This window comes from Oryx dammah, unplaced genomic scaffold (genome assembly GCF_014754425.2).
Source record: "Oryx dammah isolate SB20612 unplaced genomic scaffold, SCBI_Odam_1.1 HiC_scaffold_17, whole genome shotgun sequence".
NCBI classification, from domain to species: Eukaryota; Metazoa; Chordata; class Mammalia; order Artiodactyla; family Bovidae; genus Oryx; species Oryx dammah.
Window position 1 is genome coordinate 29,993,093 of NW_024070201.1, and position 23,517 is coordinate 30,016,609.

General features: G+C 54.6%; 1 protein-coding gene across 1 annotated transcript; it reads left to right on the forward strand.

The window, feature by feature from the left end:
* The first annotated feature begins 1,156 nt into the window (after positions 1 to 1,156).
* On the forward strand, positions 1,157 to 21,019 carry OAF (out at first homolog). The gene is made up of 4 exons (XM_040258194.1): positions 1,157 to 1,937; positions 17,484 to 17,618; positions 18,635 to 18,813; positions 19,979 to 21,019. Exons 1-4 carry the CDS (start codon positions 1,671 to 1,673, stop codon positions 20,244 to 20,246), a joined length of 849 nt encoding a protein of 282 aa, XP_040114128.1. The 5' UTR covers positions 1,157 to 1,670; the 3' UTR covers positions 20,247 to 21,019.
* The last annotated feature ends 2,498 nt before the right edge of the window (positions 21,020 to 23,517 follow it).

Here is a 23,517-nt window from a genome sequence, read left to right on the forward strand (position 1 = left end):
CTTTGTCAGCAAAGTAATGCCTCTACTTTCTAATATGCTGTCTAGGTTGGGTATAGCTTTTCTTTCAGGGAGCAAGCATCTTTTAATTTCATGACCAGTAGTAAGAAGAGCTCTGGGCTAGTAGTAAGGAAGTGGTTCTGGGCAACCCCTGCAGTTCAAGGCATCTAACTCTGCTGGCACCCTCATGGTTCCTGGGTGCTTGGGTACCTGTTGTCATTGTTACTAACCTGTGCTGGGGAAAACCTAGATGGGAAGAAGGCTGAAGAGAAGGGTATTCAACATCTGTGGTCAAGATCTGGGAAAGATTAGGGGAATACAGAATAAAGAGAAGTGACGTGAACATCAAGGAACAATAGGTTCTAAACATCCCCCTGGCGTTTTCTCTTCTGGAACTGGCAGGACTTTGTAGGTCTCAGCAACACCTGCTCTACCCGGGGGACACTTAGGCCCAAAGAACTTTTCAAATGTTTCCAAAGCACACAGCTAATCAGAGGAAGCAGGAATCCACATCCCTCCTGCCTTCACCCAGTTCACTGTTGGAGTGCATGGCAAGGCACCCCATTTCTGTGGGCTTGTGGGAGAGCCTCTGATGGTCAAGCGCATCTTGAGTCCTTGGACATCCTCCAGAATGGTCTGCAATCTACTGTTTTCCTGAATTTGCTCAGCCTATCGGTGGGAGAGAGAACAGGGGTCTGGGGAGGTGGGCAGGACTGGGGAGAAGTCGTGAATGGGGAAAGTAAGGGCGCCCAGACCGAAAAGAACCTGCGCAGGGGCTCAGAGAATGCGGGCACTTCAAGGGCCATGTCCAGAGAGGCGGCCCATGTCCAGAGAGGTGATCAAGATTTCACACCTGACAGATGTCAATGCCAGCAGAACCTCAGCCCCTCTCTCTCCTGGTCTATGGCAGTCAAAAGGCTGAACGCGAGGTGAGGTCCGATTTTGCAGAAGCAGTGTAGAAATTCGCCCCCTCAGAGAAACTGAAAAGACCAAACAAAACCCCTAAAACACCAAGCCTGATTCTTTCATCCACGTGGCACAAGAACGGGCCAAAAAAAAGGACGGCGCCGGGGGAGGGGAGGCGGGGGAAGAGACCCGTCCCGCCCCTGCTGGGAGGAAGGGATCTGCCAGGCGAGTCAACTCCTGGGCCAGCCCGGTCGCTGCCGGGGCGCGACGGGGAGGGAGCGCGGTTGAGAAACCCAGTTCCCACCAGGCCGCCGCGCGCCGGTCCGCCCCGCCCGCCGCCGAGCGCGGGGAGAGCCGCCGCGGGCCCTTTAAGGGCCGAGAGGTGCGCGGTCTCTTTAAGGCAGGTCCTGGTGGTTTCTGTTTTCTGAAGGAAGTGACGGGGGGTGGGATTGAATGAAAAGTGCAAAACAGAGTCTCGGAGCTCCGGAGTCGGGGGCCGCGGGAGGCGCCGCGCTGGGACTGGGAGGCGGACGGGGCCCGGGAGCGCGGCGTCCGCCTCGGAGCCGCCGGGGGGCGCGCGGCGGAGCGCAGCCCACGTGCCTCGGCGCCACGTCGCTGGCGCCCCGCGGCTGAGCCCCCCGCCCTAGGGGGAGCCGCGCCCCCGCGCCGTGAACTAGCCTCCAAGTTCGGGCAAAGTTTGGCCCCGCAGCTCCCTGCCCGCTCGCGGCGCGCCGGGACCGCGAGGGCGGCGGCGGCGGCTCCCGGGGATGCGCCCGCCCGGCCGCTGCGGGGTCCCCCGGGCGTCCCCCGCGCTGCTGCTCCTGCCGCTGCTCGTGCCGCTGCTGGGGGCGCCGCGCGGCGTGGGCGCGGGGGCCGGGGCTAGCGCACCGTCGGAGCTGCGGGTGCGGGTGCGGCTGCCTGACGGCCAGGTGACCGAGGAGAGCCTGCAGGCGGACAGCGACGCCGACAGCATCAGCCTGGAGCTGCGCAAGCCGGACGGCACTCTCATTTCCTTCACCGCCGACTTTAAGAAGGTGAGGCACCGTCGGTTGCCCGGCGGCGGGGCGGAGGGGGGAAATCTGCGTGCCTGAGAGGGTCCCGTCTGCTGGCCGGAGAGCTGGGCCAGGAGAGGGACAGGGACGCGACTTAGCCAAGGTCACGCGGGCTCTTCTCCACACCTCTTTGCCCTGATCCCCAGCGCCCGTCATTCTCCCCCACGAACTGCTCTGCTGCCCTTCAGACTCTCCCTTGCGGCCTTTCACCTTTTTACCCTGGGCGCCCAGGCCCCCTGACCAGCTAGCTCCGCACTTCCTCTTCCAGGTCTCCCCGCGCCCTCCAGGTGCTGACCCTACTAGAGTCAATGTTAGTAACCCCGTCTCCCTTTCTGGAGTAATTCCCTCAGGCTCTATCAGGAAAAAGTCCTGGGCCAGGCATCAGAGGTCCCGGGTTCTCACTGTGACCTAGGGCAAGTCCCTTTCCTTCTCTAGGCCACCTTTCACACCTCTGCACAGGAACAAGAGGGTGACTCCAGGTCTCCCAGCCCTGACATCTTGGAGTCTGTGTACCACCTCTCCTTGTTTCACTTCCCTGGGCTGGGGAAGGGGGTTCCTGGGTGGAGCTATGTGTCTCCCAGGCCAAGGAGAAGCCACCTCTTCTCTTCGGAATGAAAGTCTGGGGAACTTGCAGTGGAGGACCTGGGGAGAGGCCCCGGGTGAGGTTCCCAGGCTCTGGGAGAGGTGCCGCCTCTTACCCTGCTTGGCAGAAGGGCTGACCAACCCTCAGTTTTGGCTCAGATTCTGGGGAAGGGGGTAAAGACCAGCCTGTCCTGTGTGTGTGTGTGGTGAAGGGAGGAAGGGGTGTGTGTGTGTGTGTGTGTGGGTGTGTGTGGGTGTGTGTGTGTGGGTGTGTGTGTGTGTGGGTGTGTGTGTGTACAAGTAGGTGGGAAGGGGGTAAACACCAGCCTCTCCTCTGTGTGTGTGTTTGGTGAGGGGAACAAGTAGGTGGGCCTGGTCCCCTGGATTGCGAGGTGGGGTAGAGAATGGAGGTGCTCAGGGTTATCAGGAAGCAGGCCTGGAAGGGCAGCGAGTAACGGTGACCCAGGGGCGGGAACCCTGGCAGGAAAGAAGGTGGGTGAGGTGTGGTACTCAAGGGAGTCTCCTGATCAACTGAAGCATGCTCCCCACCTCCCTCTCCTATAGAAAGAGGCCCTGGGAGGCTCTAGGGAAGGGGAGAGGGGAGGCTGATGAGACAGCCAGCAGTGGGGAAAGCCCAGGGCTCTGGGGCAGCTATCTGAGCCGCCTCTCTCTCCTTCCTCTTGGAGACCAAAGCTTGAGAGGAGTCAGGGCAAAGTTTGCAGAGTCACTTAGGGACCCAGCCACATTGCCATAGACGATATACCAGGTTGGGGGCCAGTGATCCCATAGACAGTGGAGGTGGGGCTTGACAGCTCATCTGTCCCTGGACTATTGGGCTGTCACTGACCAGGGATGCAGGGAAACCAGTTGAGGGGGTGGGGTGGGGTGGGGGTAGGGGTGCTTGAGTGTTGTGATTGGGAGGACTGTGTGATCCCTTCCTTACTCAGCAGGCCTAAGCTGGGTTCTCAATTCAGGCAGGGGCAGGTGAGTGTGTAAGTGGAGAGCGGAAGCTGACAGGGCAGGAACACCTCCTGCCTCCCCGCTTAAACTCCAGGGGAATTTTGTCAAGTCTGTTCTTTTCCTGGAAAACCCAAATAGGGGAAGCAGGAGTCTAAGCATCCCCTCCAACCTGCCATTGAAACCCTTTGTCCTTGAGAGTGAGCCTCAGGCCAGCCCGAGAGTCTCCACCCTCCTGCCCCACTGCCCATTGTTGTGTGGCCGTGCTGGAGAGACTTCCCCATCCCTGGGACCACTCCAGCAGCCAAGACTGTGGGTAGGACACCCGTCAGAGAGTCAACGAGTAGGGTTCAGCTTTTATAGCCTCTAGCTGCAGCTTGGAAGGTTTTATTGCTCTATCCTGAGGGCAAGGGTAGGGGAGAGGCCAGTGGCAGTGGGGTGCAGGCCTGGGGATTGGGGCTGAGGGTAAAGTGAGGGGCCAACTGCCCAGTTAGAGAATCCATTTGGAACTGATTGTAAGAGCCTCATTTTAATCCCCGCAACAGTTCAAACCTCCCTGCAGCTTTTCAGAGTAACCTCTGACCCAGAAGCTGGCATTTCACACCCGCCCTCTGGCATCTCCAGTTTCATCACCAAGGGAGGGAATTGAGAGTGAAAATCACTGAAGGGAACCAGCTTTCCAAGGTCCCTTCCTACTCTGGATTTCTCAGCTGGCCTGGGGTGGGGTGGAGTTGGAGAAGGCTGGGAGTGGAGTGGAATAGCCTTTATCCCCACCCTAGTCCATGGTCTGCATTGGCCAGAGCAGCTTTTATAAGGGATCTTTTTGGGGTGGGTCACCTCTGTTGTTGCTCGCCCAGTCCTCAAGTTCTCTGGCAGATTTCCAAGAGAAGCTTCTATCTAGAAGTAGTGACTTTTCTTGTAGGAAAAAGTCCTGGATCTGGTGTTTCTTTTATTCCACGTACCAAATCCATTTGGGGGTGGTTTGGGAACAGTCCCTAGTCCATTTGGGGATAGTAACATTGGCCGCTTTGTGACCTTTGGGAAACAGTCCAAACTGAAAGGAGACAGACGTAGTTTAACCCTGGGCAAGCTACTTGATCTCTCCAAGCCTTCATTTTTTCATCTGTAAAATGGGGATGATAATGGTACTGTTCCCACGGCCATTGTGAGAACTAAACTGAGCCACGTATATGAAATACTCACTGTGTATCATCTGCTGTACCCAGCGCTCCAGAAATAGAAGCCACTGACTTTCATAATTATCACTGGCTCATGTCACATCTCAGCAGGGACCCTCTGTGCTAAGCTCGGGTGCAACGATGTTGAACAACAGACCCAAAGTCACACGGAAAGACAGCACTGAGCCTGGAAGAGCCTTAGTCCCTCATCAGAACCTTCTCTCTGAAGCTCCATGTATCAGAGTTCCCCCGCAGAACAGAAATAATAGAAGAGAAATACACCCAGGCCCACAGAACAGAAATTGTAGAACGGAAATACCCCCAGGTGGCTCAGTGGTAAAGAATCTGCCTGCCGAGCTGGAGACATGGGTTGGATCCCTGGGTGGGGAAGATCTCCCTGGGAGAAGGAAATGGCAACCCACTCCAGTTTATTCTTGCCTGGGAAACCCCTTGGACAGAGGAGCCTGGTGGGCTACAGTCCATTGGAGTTGCAAAAGAGTCGAACACGACTTAGTGACTAAACCACCACCACAGAGCTGTAGAAGAGATTTTATTTGAGGGGTTGTTGGCTCACACGATTATGAAAGTGGAGAAGTCTGTGGTCTGTCATCTGGAGGCCCAGGAAGGCCTGTGTCGTTCCAGTGTGAGTTCAGAGGCCTGAGAACCAGGAGCATTGACGTCTAAGGGCGGGAGAAGATGGATGTCCGGCTCACGCAGAGAGAGCAAATTTCCCCTTCTCCACCCTTTTTGTTCTTGTCACACCCTCAATGGATTGGATGATGCCCACCCACTCTGGCGAGGGCCACCTTCTACTGAGGCTCCTGTTTCACATGCTAGTATCTTCCCGAGACACCCTCACGGACACACCCAGAAAAGATGTTTTATCAGCTCTGTGGGCATCTCTCAGCCCAGTGAAATGTACACGGGAAGTTAGCCGTCACACTCCAGAGTTGCTGGCCAGCCCCTCCGCAGCGAGCAGTCAGCCCTGTTGTGTCCTGCTACTCAGAGCAGCAGCAAGGCCCCCTGTGCTGGATGCAATAAAGCCCTCCTCCAGCTGGTCGCACCCCTGCCCCCCGCCCTGTCCATACCCCTCCAACCCTCTGCCTCCTCCAGCACCATCTGGCCCTCCCCATCCTGCCATGCTGGACCTGAAGCCAGTAAAACTGTCACAGTGATCAGCCCACTGTAGGACACAGAGCCTGGGCAAGGATCACACACTCCACAAGGCCCTCCAGGCTACCAAATCACCATCGTGCATGACTGTAAGCCCACAGGCTGCTGACCATCAGTTCAGGGCACAGCTTTCAAAAACCATGCTGCAGCTCGGTGGCTCCCAAACTTCGCTGCACATTTGAACCGCCTGGGAAGCTTTAGAAAACCCAGTGCCTCGGCTGCACTGCAGACCAATTAAGTCCAAATGTCTGAGGGTGGGAACCAGATAGCAGGGTTTTTAAAGAGCCTCTGGTGATTCCAATGAGCAGCAGCGTTTGGGACACCCTGGCAGAGTTGCTCCAGGGATGGAGGGACTTGGAGGAGGCACGAGGTTAGACTGTGAAATGAAGGTCAAGCCCCAACTCAGTCATTTAGTTGAAACCTGTCTTTCTATCCACAATAACCCTAATGTGTTTAAACGCGACCCGGCACAAGAATGCTGATTCATCATATGGTCTCCGTAGGCAGTGCCCTTCTTTATAATCCAAAGCCTATGCATGTAATCATACCCAGATGTACAGACTCACTGGGCATGTCACCGTCCTGACTCTCCAGCCCGGCTTTTGATCTGACGGTCGTCTTGGTCCCCTTCCCCCAGGTTGCTGTCCCCATCCAAGTTCTCTTTCCCTCTGAGTATGTCTTATCATCTGAGTGTCCAGAATCTGGGGGAGGGGGATGAGTCATGTTCAGGCGGTGTGGTTTAGTGCTGACGGGGCAGGGAGGGTGGGACTGAAAGATAAGAGAAAGTCATGTGCAGCTACAAAGGGCAGGTGGGGGTGGTGGTGATCCATGGCTGCAACAGGAGGGAGAAAGGAGCCAGACTCCAAATGTGTGGAGGGTGGGGGCCAAGAAGGGCCATGGGCTAGAGCCAAGATATGTGTGTGTGTGTGTGTGTGTGTGTGTGTGTGTGTGTGTGAGTGTGTGTGAGTGAGTTGCTCAATCGTGTCCGACTCTTTGTGACCCCATGAACTGTAGCCCACCAGGCTCCTCTGTCCGTGGAATTCCCCTGGCAAGAAAACTGGAGTAGGTTGCCATGCCCTTCTCCAGGGGATCTTCCCGACCCAAGGACTGCACCTGGGTCTCCCAAATTGGAGACAGATTCTTTCCTGCTTGAGCCACCAAGGAAGCCCAGAGCCAAGATAAAGGGGTCCATACAACAGGGCAAGTCAGCTTGAGGTCACTTCAAGGGACCCATGCCCGGGGCACCCATGCCTTGGGGGGGTGGGGGTCAGAGGAAGGAGCAGTCCAGAGAGCACAGTCATCCGTGCCTTGGGGGCTCCCCGTCTGGGTAGGGGGAGCAGCTGCAGGCTGTGAGAGAGTCAGCAAAGATAGGGAATGTACCAATGGCCAGACTGATACCTGCGGCTGTTTGTTCTAACAGGATGTCTCCTCACAGGGATGTCACATCACAGGGGTGTCGCATCGCAGGGGTGTCAGACAGGACAGCCTCTGAGGGTGCAGTGCCCGCCTCCCCAGCTTAGGTTGGGTTCCCGCAGTTTGGTGGTAGGTGGTGGAGGCACGTGATGGAGAGGGTGTCTTTCGGGGAACAGATCACGGTAGAGGTGCTTTCAGCAGAGGCCCAGAGCTTTGTGGTGCCCGGGGCATTTCCCCACGGGAGTTCATGAGGAGTCATCAGAGAGAACCACCCAGCTTGTACCCATGGGGCCCCGGGTTCTAATAGCAGTCCCTCTGCCGTGTCTGAGGAAGCCCTCCCTGTGTTAGGGACCAGCAGCCCTGCCCCAAGGTGCAGCCTGGCCTGTGCCTCCCACTCTCTGAATACTTATGTCCAGGTGGAGTCCGGGCAAAGGATCCTGGGTTGCCCAGTGAGGACTGCCACCTGGGACAAGTGAGTGACCTTCTGTTATTGATGAGGGAGAAACGGAAGTGAGGGTCTTCCTGGGAGGCTTCCCAAGGGTCACAGAGGTGGTGCCGTGAGACCGAGGCCAGCTTTGAGGGAAGAATCACAGCTGTGTGGGTCTCACACACTGAGTGGTCACTCAGATCACACACTGACAGTGGTATTCACACACCTGGCCTCATTTGATCCTCACCACTACATCGAGTGGCGGGTATTGCATCCATTTCACAGATGTGCAAACTGAGGCTCATGCCTGTGTAGTGACTTGGACAGGATCAGTAGCTAACAATCCAGGATGGGGACCCAGGGATTCTTCCACTGTGTTCTGACTGCCTGTGCTTGCTGTGACATATAAATGGGCTCCTTCCCGGAGGCTGAAGAAACCCGAACAGGGGAGGGAAGAGGAAGAAGGAGGCTGAAAAGAGCCTTGGTGCAGAGGGACACATCTATGGAGAAACTTTCCTGCTCACAGGCTTGGGCTGGACCCCTCCCCTCAAGCTCACCACATGCCCCACCATGAATTTTGAGTTTTGACCTCTTCACTGAGCCTGGGATATTTTCTTTTGTCCTCCCGCCGTGGCTCCTGGAGAGACCATGGGAGTGAGGGGACCATTTTTTAAATAGCTCATAGATACTCCTGAGCACTCGCTGTACATTTTTCTGCCCTTGACCAGCCGTGTGGCTTGACAAGTCACTTAACCTCTCTGAGCCCCAGGCTCAGACTCAACACAAATGCCATATGACGGCTTGGAGACATGTTGTGAGAAGTGAGTAAGAGGCCTCAGCAAAGCAGAGGCCAGCAGAGGCAGGTGAGAAGAGAACTAGCAGTTCCAGCCAGGGCCCCAGCCCTCCTTCCTAACGCAGCCAAGCAGTTTGTTCCTCTTCTGGGGACCCAGGCATCATCAGGACTCCTGTCCTTTCAGTTGGCAAGTGTTGAAGTGGCTGGCCCCCCCAGGGGGGTGGGGGGAGATTCTGATGAAGGGCTGGGGGCCAGGGAGGGAGGCGCTGGGGCTGGGAACGCGAGTGAGCGGGAAGCGTGGAGCCCCGTCTCAGGAGCCCTGAGTCAGCGGGACATTGGGGTGCATTTGTTCCACATAAAGCCTCACATTGTTCCTGGAGCAGTCGGGACAGTGGTGACCTTTGGGATTTGGCTGACAGAGCGCTGGGGGCCTGGGGGAGGGCAGGGGGCACTGCCCCCAGCAAGTGGTTGCACAGATGACCTGTAACAAGAAGTCTCTGTGTAGGCGTAGCCCCTGGGGTCTGCAGGCATCTCATAACGGGGCAGCCTGCCTCCCCAGGCACCAGCCGGGGAGTGTGCTTGGCTTGGCTTTGGGTTGATGCCATTTGCCTCTGTGCCTCTCCAGGGGTCCAGCCAGAGCAGCCCAGGTGCTCCTGTGCCTGTCCTGGGGCGGCCAGTGCGGGGTGAGGAGGGCCCTGCTCCCTGGCTGCCCCTCCAGGCTGACCTCTCACCTCCCCAGCACAGGGAAGCCAGCCCCTCTCTAGCTATAAAGCGGCTCCAGCCAGGAGCCGAGCAGTAAATATTTGGGTTGGCTCAGGATGGGCCTCAAAACCTCATACTCCGGTGTGCCAGGAAGGAGAGCGAGATGGCAGAGGAAGCTCCCAGGAGACGGTGTGTGCCGTCCGAGGGCCAGGGGGAGAGAGGAGCAGGTGCTCCGCGGGGACCTGGAGCGTGGCCTCCAGCCTGGGCTGTGTAACCACAGTGCCCCAGAGGTGGGCTGGGAGAGGGCTTTTGAGGGAAGGTCAGTTCCACCATGGGCTTTTCTGGTAGACTGGCTGGTAAAGAATCTACCTGCAATGCAGGAGTCCCCAGTTTGATTCCTGGGTGGAGAAGTTTCACTGGAGAAGGGATAGGCTACCCACTCCAGTATTCTTGGATTTCCTTGGTGGCTCAGATGATAAAGAAGCCACAATGCAGGGGACCTGGGTTCGATCCCTGGGTTGGGAAGATTCCTCTGGAGGAGGGCATGGCAACCCACTCCAGTATTCTTGCCTGGAAAATCCCCATGGACAGAGGAGCCTGGCGGGCTACAGTCCATGGGGTAGGTAGCAAAGAGCTGGACATGACTGAGCAGCCCAGCACAGCACAGGAGCTCCACCGTCTGGCCCTCTTTGTTTTCAGTTCCCCTATGGTCCAGGGCTGGGTGGCAGCGAGGTCTGAGATGGGAGAGCCTCCCCACACTTCCCCATGGTGGGCTTTCTGGAAAAGGGGGCTGAGGAAGGGCACTTGGAGCCGGGGGGAGCTGGAAGCTGGTGGTGGGAAGGAGGGCAGGGTTGGGCGGGGTGGGGGGGTGGTCGGCCAGGCTAGGCTGGGGAGGTGAACTGGGAGAGGCCGGTGTGAGTGCCTGGAGGTAGGTGAGTGTAGCAGCCTGTGTGCGGTGGGTGCAGAGGCTGATGTGTGAGAAGGCGTGGAAGACGCTGTGTGTGTGTGTGAGAGAGAGAGACTTTGGGGGAAGAAGGGAGGGCGGGAGAAGGGTGTGGAGAGACTGTGGGGAGAAATGGGCGTGTGTGACTACATGGGAGGGGTGCTGCGCTGATCAAGAGAAAAGGGGTGACATGGAGACTCCTGGGAGAGGCCATGAGGGCGGAAACGTGCTCCTAGGAGCAGGGGTGCGAGAGAGGAGGGGCCCACGGCCGAGCGGAAGTGTGGGCCCCAGCACAAGTCGCCTGGGGGACCTGGGGTACCGCTGGGTGAAGGGTGGGAGATCGTTGAAAAATCAGCACCTCCGGGTGAAAGCTTGTGGCCACGTGGCCCCTGAATGGGGGCAAGCAGGTGTCTGTCTGTGTGTACAGTTATGATTCGACTTGGCTGTAACATAAAACCCCACAGCAGTCAAAACAAGAGAGGCTTGTTTCCCCCTTTCATTCTGGAAGCTGGCAGTCGGGCTTGTATGACAGCGGCAGGGTCATCAGCGCTCCCGTGGGCTCTGTCTTTGGGGTCGCCTCCTGTCCCCAACACCGAGCTTTCCCTGGAGCCTCTCCCCCGGAAGGCAGCAGCAGAGGCCTGGCACAGGCTGTCTCCTCTTGTAAGTGCAGAGGGCTACCCTCTGCTTTTCCCAGAACAGCCTTCTCTCTATGAGATATAGAGGGTTTAGGGCAGGGAGTGGATGCAGAGAAGAACAGAATATCTGGGAGAGGGCTCAGTGGGGAGCTGGAAGAGCAGAAAGATCACGAGGTTGAGTTAGAAAATCTGGGCGCCTGGGGCTGGCCCTGCAGCTAGGTGACCTTGAAGGTCACGTCCCCTGCTGGAACCTCACTGGAGCATGAAAAAGCTCCCCTGAACCTCTAGAAGCCAAAAGCGCAGCTGTAGGTGCCAGTATGCAGGAGCCCAGGTACAAGGAAGCCCAAGAAGAACCGTCTTCTTGTTGGGGGCAAGAGGTTTCGATCGAGGCCCCAGAGCATGGGTGCCTTCACTCAGCTTTGTGTCAGACTGAGGACAATGCATAAATAAGGTGGAGCCGCTGTCCTGAGCCAGGGGCACAGCGTGGAGGGCCTGGGGGACTTGTTGCCCAGGCAGAAGACACTACACGAGGACTGGGGCCCTTCCGAGGTGTTTAGATAAGATGCACGCTGGCCTAGCACAGCTCAAGTTTCTGATTCAGCTCTAAGCCAGGGATTTGTGCATGTCACCTCCAGGCTGAAAATCCAGTGATGACTTCCAGTGGTCTGCTAGATGAAGCTCAGACTCTTTCACTGGGCTCTCAGACCCTGTCCCTGCCCTCCCACCAGCCTCTTCCTTCCACCACTGCCTTCCCCTCCCTGGTACTCCCATCACTTTCCTTAGGACCCTGGCCTGCTGTTGTGTGTTCAGTCCATCCGTCATTTATTCGTTTCCAGATATGTATTGAGCACCTGTTGTGTTCTAGTGGGTGGGGATACACTGCAAATAATATACTATCCCAGCCTCAAGGAGTTGAGTCTGGAAGGAAAGACAAGGAAAGAGGTCCTTCCAGACACAGTGGGAGGAAGGTAGGGATTGGACCTGGCCAACTCTGCTGGAGAGTTGGTGGGGGTGATGGATGCATGTGAACTGAGTCCTGAAGGATGCTGGGCAGGATGGGACAGGGCATCCCCGACAGGCATCAACTCATAGAAAGGCACATGGCCTCGCTTATTCTGGAAACTGCCACCTCCTTGGTTCGGTGCTCAGAACTGTCCGCAAAGATGTGGATGCCAGCCTCTGCGGGGTACAGTTTATGGTAAGGACAAAAGAAGCCTTGGAAGGGCATTAGGCAGATCATAAGACGATAGTGTGAAGAGATGGATGGGGGGCATTAAGATGCCTTTGTACACCCCAGCGTCTGTAATTTATTCATTATTCATCTTCTGTAATTTATTCACCTGAGGCTTCCCAGGTGGCGCTCATGGTAAAGAACCTGCCTGCCAGTGCAGGAGGTGCAAGAGACACGGGTTCGATCCCTGGGTCAAGACGAGCCCCTGGAGGAGGAAATGGCAACCCACTGCAGTATTCTTGCCTGGGAAATCCCATGGACAGAGGAGCCTGGTGGGCTGCAGTCCACGGGGTTGCAAAGAGTTGGACACGAGTGAGCACACAGCACACACACACACATTTTCTGTAATTGCCTCTCTCTTGCCTAGAAAGCCCCCTATCCTCTCATTGTCCAGAACCAGTGAAGTATCCTTCAGTCTAGTACAGGGGTTCCCAGCCTCCAGGATCTAGTGCCTGATGATCTGAGGCGAAGCTGCTATAACAATAGCAATAAAGCATACAACAAATGTAATGCGCTTGAATCACCCCCAAACCATCCGTCCATGCCCGCCTCCCCCGCCCCAACCTGGTTCGTGGGGACATTGTCTTCCACGAAACCTGTCTCTGGTGCCAAAAAGGTTGAGGACCTCTGCTCTAGTAAGTCTTCCCTCCCTCCACCCCTCCCAGCCCCATGCCTAAAGGGACCGGAGCACTAGAGTCAGACACAACTGAGTGACTTTCACTTTCACCTTTACCCTATAGCACTTTGCGTAAGCCTCAACCCTAGGCCTCATCATGGGCGCTGACTTTGGTTGTAGGTCAGCTTCCCCTATGAGTCCCTTGAAGACTGGGGCCCTGACCTTGGTGTTGCCCACTGCCCTACCCTGCCGCCTGTGAAGGCCCTGCCCCAGGTGATGCTAGTCAGCGCTCTCCCACGGATTTGCTGATTACCTGCAAGCTCCAGTAGAGTCACCTGACTTCTCTGGGGCTCTGGTGTGTCTCTGGAAGAAAGCTCTTTTTCCTTGCCTCTGCAGGTCTGGAGTTGATCACAGTTGGAGCTAGGCCAGGGATTGCAACAATTCTAGAGAAAAACTGAGGGAGTCTAGCCCATGCTGTTCTGAGACCTTTCACTCATCTTTCCTCATAGGAATTCCTTGAGGTGTAGGTATTGTTGCTTGTACTCATTTTACACATGTGGAAACTAAGATACAGAGAGGTCAAGTGAATCCCCCAGGATGACATGGCGTGGATCAGCAAAGCCAGGATTTGAATGCGGGCAGCACTGGCTCCAGAGCCTTTGCTCTTAACTATCCTGCTCTCTGAGAACCTTGAAACCACCCACAAAGGACTTCAGCAAATTCTCAGTACAGTAAGTTCCCTACATACAAATGAGCTCCCTTCTGGGAGTACGTTCATAAGTCCAGTTTGTTTGTTAAGTCCATCAAGGTTAGCCCAGGTACCCAACTAACACAGTTGGCTATGTAATACTGTACTGTCATGGGTTTATACTTTTCACACAAATAATACATTTTAAAAGACACAAAAAGTAAAACATTTTTAATCTTACAATACTGTACTTTGAAAAGTACAGTAGTACTGTACAACAGCTGGCATACCGGGGCTGGCACTGAGTGAACAGGCAAGAGGAGTTACCAACCGGAGGAGGGAGAGGAGGTGGGAGACGGTGGAGCTGAAGGGTCATCAGCAATAGGAGACGGAGGGCGAGCTGCAATTTCATTCATGCCTGACGTCGATGGCTCAGGTTCTGGTTCCTTGCTGGAACCAGATGCACGTTGGCATCTTTGAACGTTCACAACTTGAAAGTTCGTATAGGGGACTTGCTGTATCTCTGTGACCATCCCCTCTGTGTGGCCCAGTTTCAGCCCTGGTACTGTCCCTTCCTCTTCTTCCTGGTGGCCTGCTCCTGGGGGGCTGGAGTTTCCTAGGAGCCCATGGAAGAAGGAGCCTTATAGAAACTGCCCATCTTGGAAGTCCTAGCCTGAGACCTGGGCCTGAAAAGCCTGCCATATGCTCTTCCCAGCTGTGTCGTCTGCCTTGGGCATTAGGCCGCATCTGGGTGGATCATCCCAGGGATTCTTGGGCAAGGAGGAAAGCTGGGGGCTTAGCATCTGGTCAGATGTTCCCTGAAGCAGGGGGCCCTCTCCCCCTGCCCTGTCCTCTGTGCTGGAGGGAAAGGGGGCCCTGGTAATGAGTCTGAGGTGTGGGGAGTAGAAGGTAGGAGAGACACTGGTCATGATGATGGAGCCACAGAGATCCAGCTGCTTGGACTGCTGTCTCCCTCCCGGGCTCAGCACAGGGAACTTGGTTTCCTGGAGATACAAATTAAGAAGGTTGGAAAATTCAGAGTTTACAGAGGCCCTGGGCAGAGCAGGCAGAGGGATTAGAAAGGTGATACTGTGTCATCTTACCCTGATGTTTGCATCAGTTGCTGTTGACTGTTAGTCACACACAGCCTTGAATGGGAGCCACCATCGTCCCGGGGCAGGTCTGCAGAGGACACGCAGACCACACAGCGGGAAGAGGGCCCTGCGTTCTCTTCTGTCACTCACTATGTGGCTGCAGGCAGGCCACACTCTCTCTCTGGGCCTGAGATTTAGTTTCTTGAGAAAGTGAAAGTGGTAGTTACTCAGTCGTGTCCGACTATTTGCAGCCCCAGGGACTGTAGCCCACCAGGCTCCTCTGTCCATGAAACTCTCCAGCCAAGAATACTGAAGTGGGTTGCTGTCTCCTTCTCCAGGGAATCCTCTTGACCCAGGGATCGAACCTGAATCTCCTGCACTGCAGGCAGACTCCTTACCATCTGGTCTGTAACTGGGCATCAATGACACTGGATTAGCTGACCTAGAAGCAGTTGTGCATTATGGTTGTGAGAGTTTGGATTTTGGAGGCAGGCTGCCTGGGTTAAAAATTTTGGCTACATTTCCTCTTGGTCTCATGACCTTGAGCAACTTATCCATTCCAAACACAGTAATAATCATAGTTCCTACCTCCTATTGTTTTGAAGATTTGAATGGGACAGTATATCCTTTTTGACTCATGGTAACAGTGACTTGTCCCTTCCAGTTATAAACTTCAATAAATCTTTGTCCTGCAAAAATAAATGAAAGACATAGAGGAAATCTATCTCAACAAGAAATTCTCATCCCCTCGCTTCACCTGCAGTCAGATTACCATTTTGGTAGCATTTTGCTGTTGTCATTGACATTGTTATTTAATCTAGAAGCAGAGAAAATATTCTGACAGATTTTGTTCACCCCCTGGTCTGGTCTAGAATTTTAAATACTTTCTCTGGCTAGTGGTAGATAGGTAGTGTCCAACCAGGAGGCCAGCTCGGGGCAGCCCACAAACCACAGGCTATGGCACGTGCCTGTGGTATCAGAGAAGATGCTGTGAATATCCCAGATGGCATTCTCTTCAAGGGTCATGGCTGAAAATACGTGGACTTTGGATCCTGCCTGGGGGTCCTGCCAGGGACATCCGCCTAACTCAGCCCCAGGAGGGGAAGTCTGGTATCAAGTCTCACCTGGCAAAAACTGAGCGGAAAATGCGCCCATGTACCAACTCCAGTCTCCCCTCAGGCGACCTGAGGGTGTGGGAGATTGGATGACCGAGGCTTGGCAGGGCAAGGAGAGCCTAGCCTCATGGCCTGAGAGCGGATATCCTGCTGAGAGGAAGCTGCGGTTACCCAAGCTGTGATTCACCTTCCCTCTAAGCCTAGGACCAGGAGGAACCTAACATAACCTTTCTCACCAGCTGGGCCTCAGTCTCCCTGTCTACAGTCTTGGTGGAAAATCTCCCTGGACACTCCCACCCCTCAATGTTCCAGAGACCATTTACAGTGAAGGGAAGTAGGAAAAGTCCTTGTAGAGTCAGAGGAATTCCAAAGGGCATGGGGGTGGGTGGGGAGATACTTCCCTGGTTGTCCAGTGGTTAAGACTTTGCTTGCCAACGCAGAGGGTACCAGTTTGATCCCTGGGCAGGGAGCTAAGATAAGATCCCACATGTCTTGGGACCCAAAAACCAAAACATAAGACTGAAGCAATATTGTAACAAATTCAATAAAGACTTTAAAAATGGTCTACATCAAAAGACTCTAAAACAAACAAACAAACAAAAGGACAAAAAGGGCACGGGGATTTGTGGGATGATAGCACTGACCAGTCACCTGCAGTGGGCCAGTGGCCCCAGCCAGCACCGCTGGGCACTTGACTCAGGGCGGGCATTCTCTATGTTTCCCTTCACACCAGCCTGTTCTGTCCTCACCACAACCCTCCAGGTAAAAGTGGCATCATCCCCACTTTACAAACGAGGCTTAGAGAAACTGGGAGGTGAGCTGGATGCCACTAATACACTGCAGGCTTGGAGGGGAACCCTGGGCCCCTCACTGCCTACACCGGAATCCAGGGGGGCCCCTCAGACCCTGTTCTCAGAGCATGTCTCTTGGCAGGAAGCACTCAGTGAACCGGGATGTTTGGTGAGTGAGCCCAGGGCACGGTCGTTGAAGGATTCATATCTCTATAGGCTCTATGCCCTCTGTGTTGGTGCAGGACCACTATCAGTGTGACCAGGGTCCCTCCCAGTCAGGGAGGATCTTCACACACTTAGACCACTGCTGACTGGGACCTGCTGATGTCTCATCGGGAGCCATTAGCCAAGGCACAGAGCTGGGTGAGAGCAAGGGATACCTAGGGTGCCCAGGGTTTCAGCACCCAGTTTGGAAAGGGAACCCCATCCCACAGCCCCTCTCCCTTCTTCCTCTGCCCCTCTCTGGCCTCCCTGATTCACACAGTGAGTCAGTGACAGGAAGGAGCCCTTGGCCTGCTGGTCAGGCCTTTAGTGACACCATGGGGAAAGGGGAAGTGGGGAGGGAAGGGGAAACGTGAGCCATCGCAGCACCCTTGGCAACAGCTGCTGCTGTGTCTGCCCTAACCCCATTCTGACCCCGCCAGCTTCATCTGAGATGCTGGTGTCTGGGAGCCTGGATGACTAGAGCACTGGGGGCATTCTCCCCAAACCTACTGAATGGGAAAGTCAGCGAGAGGAACTCTGAAATCTGTGCTTGTAAAACGTGCAGCCTCTGCCTTGTGACACCCTGGTCAGGTGGTCGTAGGGGCCCTGACTCACCCTGATCAGGGAACACGGGGGTGCCACAGAAGGGAAGCATCAGCTGTGAGTGAACCAGGTGCCAAAGGGGTGGTTTCCTTTAAGGTGAAGTTCCGTACTTTTAAACAGCCTTGTTTTTGGAAAGCTTTCTAGCAGTACACTATGTGAATTTTCCAGAAGGCTTTGGAACATCTGGGGTGTGTTCTTTTAAGTCACGGGTTTAAATGGGAAAGAAAAAAATTCCCAGGACAGCAGGAGGGAGATGTCCATTGCAGTACAGTGTGCAGGCCTGGGTGGTCTGAGCTGAGCACTGTGTGTGGGGGGCGGGGACTGGTGAGGAGACCTCACCCCCTCCAACCAGCCCCCGTCCTTCTGCCCTTCCCCATCAGGATGTGAAGATCTTCCGGGCCTTGATTCTGGGGGAGCTGGAAAAGGGGCAGAGTCAGTTCCAGGCTCTCTGCTTCGTCACCCGGCTGCACCACAATGAGATCATTCCCAGCGAGGCCATGGCCAAGCTCCGGCAGGTGAGTGCCCACCCCAGGCCTGCCCCAGAGCCTGCACGTACCCCTGCAGCTGAGCCCTGGCCTGGACCCCACCCACCCCAGCCTCAGTCTCCCACTCTGCCCCGATCCACCTAATCCCTGAACCACCTGATTATGCCCCAGGCCACACCTGATCCCATAACCTCAGATCCCTAATCTGCACCGAACCCCCATCTCTCAAATTCTTCCTGCCCCCAACCTCAGTCCCTCCCCATTTATGATAGAGGCAAGTCAGATCTGCCTTCAGCTGTGGCACCACCACTCACCATCTGGGTGACTCTAGACGCGTCACCGCCCTTCCAAGTCCCTATTTTCTTTGTTTTTTGGCCACGCCACAGGGCATGTGGAATTTTAGTTTCCCAACCCTGGATGGAACCCATACCCCCTACGTTTGAAGCTCGGTCTTAACCACTGGCCCTCCAGGAAAGTCCCTCAAAGCCCCTATTTTCTTACTGAGAGATGGGTTACAGTGAGAATTAAGTGGGATGGAGCATGTAAAGTGTTCAACGCAGCTTTGGAACCCCTCAGCCTGTTGCCCAATCCCTTCCCCGACCCTGGGCCTCTCACCAGCCTCATGTAAGCCCCCTAAACTCTTCAGCAGGACCTGTCCTAGGTCCCACCCTTCTGTCTGGTTTTCCCAGAGAGACTCAGTTACCTGGATGCTGGGAAGTACAGGACCCCAGGGGTCATTGACCCTGGGACAATTGGCCTGGCTTGCCCACCTCCAACACCACCCCCAGCCCCCAGCAACATGTCAAAATTCTCCCTTAGGTCTCAGAGGTCAGCCCAGTGGCGGGCTGAAAAGGCTTGACGGTGCCCTGGGCATCAGTTTTTCCACCAGTTGGAGGGGGGCTGGTTCCCCGTGACTGTCACCCTGCAGGTGGCCCCAAGGATCTGAAGGCAGCCAGCCTGGGCTTGTTTGACAATCAGCGACCAGGGAAAGAGTGGGCAGGAGGCTGGCTGAGGCCAGGTGGGAACAACTCTTCTCTTCCACCCAGAAAAACCCACGGGCAGTCCGGCAGGCTGAGGAGGTGCGGGGCCCAGAGCAAATGCACATGGACATCGCCGTCAACTTCAGCCAGGGGGCGCTGCTGAGCCCCCATCTCCGCAACGTGTGTGCCGAGGCCGTGGATGCCATCTACACCCGCCAGGAAGACGTCCGGTTCTGGCTGGAGCAGCAAGGTCAGCTGGGTGAGGCCCACTGCTGTATCACCTCAAATATGATGGGGAGCAATGATGAGATACGGGAGTTCTCCACCCGGCTGGGACTGGTCAGGGAGGGCCTCCTGGAGGAAGTGACGCCTGCGTGGCTCTTTATTGAGGGGAGTCAATGAAAGGGATCGATTCCAAGAAGGAACACGCAGAACGGTGACTCTGCTAGGCCCTGGGGAGGGAATTCCCCAGGCAACTCCACCCCCTGCCCCATCTGTGCCCTGAGTGAGAATACAGGTGAAACCTGTCGAGGACATGCGCAGGAACCAGGGTCTGGATGGGGCCCAAAGACACCCGTTCCCACCTGGCTACCTCTGCTGCCGCCTCTCAGAGTTCAGCTCCACTCCTTCGCTTCACACCTTCTGGGGGCCCAGCGTTTCTCCCCCAGGACCCTTGAGAACGCCTCCCATCCTGGCGTGGTCCCTGCCTTCCTGGCCCATCTCCCGGTCATCTTTCCCAGCCCTATCCTTGGCTCCTCTCTGTAGGCCAGGTCCCTGGTCCTTCTGCCTGGCTGGCTGAGCATAAGAGAAATGCCTGCTCCTCCCAGGGCACCACTGGATTTAGAAATGCCTGACAGAGCTGTGGCCGTGCCGCGACAGCACCCGCCGCTCCCCTGTGGGCTGCACCCCAGACCAAGGTGCAAGCCCCATGCTGTCCCCCAGGGACCAGGGGCTGGCCCCTCCCGTGGTCACTGGGCCGAGCCTGGGCTAGGTCGCTGCTCTGTGCCCCGAGCTCCCCGCCCGTGTGTGCCCTGTGTGCTGGCCACCCTGACTTCCCCAGCATGTTTGTGCTGGCCCTTCCCTCCCTGGCCCTCCTCAGATACCACTTCCGTTAGAAGCTTCCCTTGCTTTCCTGCTCCTTCTCCCCACGCCTCTGTGCCATCACGTCCAGCACAGTAATGGTTTTAAGCGTAGGGTGGCGTGGCACTGGCAGGGGCAAGTGGAGGCCTTGAAGTCAGACAGTCCTGAGTCCCTGCTTACTGTGTGACATCAGCCAGGCCAATAACCTTTCTGGGCCGTTTTCTCATCTGTAAAACGAGGGTGATAACACTTAGCTCGTGGGGGTGCTGGGATGCCCGAAGGGGCCATGTGGCGAGGCCCCCGCGCCCGCTGACCCCCGCCCTCTCTCCCAGGTGTGGATGGCTCCGTGTTCGAGGCTCCCCCCAAGGCCTGGGGGCAGGTGCTGCTGCCTCGCTGCGGGCAGGTGGGGGACCGCGGGCGGCCCTGCGTCTGCCGCTACGGTCTGAGCCTGGCCTGGTACCCCTGCATGCTCAAGTACTGCCACAGCCGCGACCGCCCAGCGCCCTACAAGTGCGGCATCCGCAGCTGCCAGAAGAACTACAGCTTCGACTTCTACGTGCCCCAGAAGCAGCTGTGCCTCTGGGATGAGGACCCCTAGCCAGGCTGGGACGAGGGGTGGTCCCCGAGGCAGCTGCCCGGGACCCACTGCCCCTCCCCCAGCCACCAGAGGGGGTGCCCCCCACCCCCAATACCCGAGGCCTTATCGCTGTTCCTTCCATCACCTAATCCTGGAGCCTCTGGCCCCCTCACCCGTGACTGTGAAGGGGTGTGGTGTGGCAAGGGTTAACTCATGAAGGCAGCCCCCACTCCTGCCCCGTGCCTTCCTTGGGGACCCAGGGAGAAGGGGGCTTCTCCAAGCTTGCCTCCCCTCCTCCATCTCCCCGAAGTGTTCACTTTCAAGCACCCAAAATGTGATGGCCTGTGACTCTCTTGTTTAACTCTTCGAAGGTTTAGACCCTGAAAGGTGTCTGTGCCTGTCGTACCCACCTCCCCACACACAACCCCTGCCCCACTGTAGGGAAGGACCTGGCCCCTGTGCACCGTCCCACTGCACAGCAAGGAGGGGAAGAATCATTGCACCAGAGGGGGCGCAGCCCCAAGCACGGATCTCAACGCCTTCCTCTCGCTCTGGCCTCTGAGGCCGCCGTCCCCACCCTGACACAGACCATACGTGCCTTTCTGCAAACCTGGACTTTGCCGAGAGAGTAGGTGCTGGCTTGCTTCCTCTAAACAGAAATATTTTTGTAAGGTTCTGGGACAGGGAGGGAGCATGAAGTATGAGGAAAACTTGAATTCCAGATTTTTAATGCAAAATATTTATCATTTGTACCAGAAATAAAAGTTTAAATTTTTACTTGACTGACAGCTCTAGATGCAGAGTTCTGAGAGAATTTTTAGCCAATGCTGCCACCTGGTGTCAGGAGATGTGTCCCTGTCCAGGGAACCCGTCTTGGGGACAGCCCATCTAGGAACAACTCCTGAAGCACCTACTGTGTGCTCAGTCTTGGCGGGGAGAGAGGGGAGGATGTAGCTGGGGGTGGCTATTACTAGGAAAAGCTATGACAAAACTTCTGCACTTACGATGAGACAGACACAGGTGGGTAAGCAGTAAAAGACACCGTGAGATCGATGAAAATTCTGAGCCAGACCACTCCAGGGATCAAATCCTGGAAATAGGTTTATTGTTTGTTTTTTTTTTTTTCTAGTTTAGGCTTCTCAGGTGCTGTTAATGGTAAAGAAGAATGCAGGAGACATAAGCGACCCGGGTTCAATCCCTGGGTTGGGAAGCTCCCCTGGAGGAGGGCATGGCAACCCACTCCAGTATCCTTGCCTGGAGAATTCCATGGGCAGAGGAGCCTGGCGGGCTACAGTCTCTGCTGTCGCAGAGAGGTGGGCATGAATGCAGCATACACTCACTGAACTATAATTGATTTACAGGGTTGAGTTAGTTTCTGTTGTACAGCAAAGTGATTCAGTTGCACACACACACATATATATATTAGTTTGCATTTGTTAATCCCAAACTCCCAATCTGTTATTCCCCACTATCCCTGCTCCCGTGGCAACCACAAGTCTGTTCTGCATGTCCGTGAGTCCGTTTCTCTTTTGTAGATACGTTCATTTGTGTTATATTTTAGATTCTACGTGTAAGTGATATTATATGGTATTTGTCTTTCTGATTTACTTAGTATGATCATCTCTGGGTTCATTCATGTTGCTGCAAATGGCATTTTAATTCTTTTTTCTGACTGAATAGTATTCCACTGATACATGTACCACTTTTTTTTTTTTATCCATTCACCTGTCATTGGACATTTAGGCTGTTTCCATATCTTGGCTATTGTAAATAGTGCTTCTGTGAACATAGGGGTACATGTATCTTTTTAAGTTAGAGTTTTGTCTGGATACATGGCCAGGAATGGGATTGCTAGATCATACGGCAATTATATTTTTTAGATTTTTGAGGAAACTCCATGTTGTTTTCCATAATGGCTGTACCGATTTACATTCCCACCAGCAGTGTGGGAGGATTCCCTTTTCTCCACACCCTCTCCCGCATGTTATTTGTAGACTTTTAAATGATGGCTCTTTTGACTGGTATCTCTAATTTCCTTGAAGAGATCTCTAGACTTTACCATTCTCTTGATGAAAGTGAAAGAGGAGAGTGAAAAAGTTGGCTTAAAGCTCAACATTCAGAAAACTAAGATCATGGCATCTGGTCCCATCACTTCATGGGAAATAGATGGGAAAACAGTGGAAACAATGACAAACTTTATTTTTTTGAGCTCTAAAATCACTGCAGATGGTGATTGCAGCCATGAAATTAAAAGATGCTTGCTCCTTGGAAGAAAAGTTATGACCAACCTAGACAGCATATTAAACACCAGAGACATTATTTTGCCAACAAAAGTCCATCTAGTCAAATCTATGGTTTTTTTTCCAGTAGTCATGTATGGATGTGAGAGTTGGACTATAAAGCTGAGCACCAAAGAATTGATGCTTTTGAACTGTGGTGTTGGAGAAGAGACTCTTGAGAGTCCCTTGGACTACAAGGAGATCCAACCAGTCTATCCTAAAGGAAATCAGTCCTGAATATTCATTGGAAGGACTGATGAAGCTGAAACTCCTATACTTTGGCCACCTGATGCGAAGAACTGACTCATTGGAAAAGACCCTGATGCTGGGAAAGATTGAAAGCAGGAGGAGAAGGGGATGACAGAGGAAGAGATGGCTGGATGGCATCACCGACTCAATGGACATGAGTTTGAGTGAACTCCAGGAGTTGGCAATGGACAGGAAGGCTTGGCGTGCTGCAGTCCATGGGATCGCAAAGAGTCAGACATGACTGAGCAACTGAACTGAACTGATTCTAACTGGAGTGAGGTGATACCTCATGGTAGTTTTGATTTGCAGTTCTCAAACAATTAGCGAGATTGAACATCTTTTCATGGGCCTACTGCTGGCCATAATTCTTATTTGCTGTGCAGTCTTGATTTGTTACTTTACCTCTCTGTACCTCAGCTCTCTCAGCTACAAAATGGGCTTAATTGTGAGACTCCAGTGGATTTATATGTGTTAAGTGCCCTTCACAGAGAGAATGCTCACTGTGCTAGCTGCCATTGATATTGTTACTGTTCATTAGAAGAGCAGCTATTTCCTCATTTATAAACCCAAGACAAATAAGCCAGGTATCTTTTTAAAAGTCATTTACTTTTTAAAAAAAATTTATTACATATTTTGGCTGTGCTGGGTCTTAGTTGTGGTATGCAAGATTTTTTTTTTTTTAGTTGCAGCATGTGAATTCTTAGTTGCAGCACGTGGGATCTAGTTCCCTGATGAGGGATCAAACCAGGGTCCCTTGCATTGGG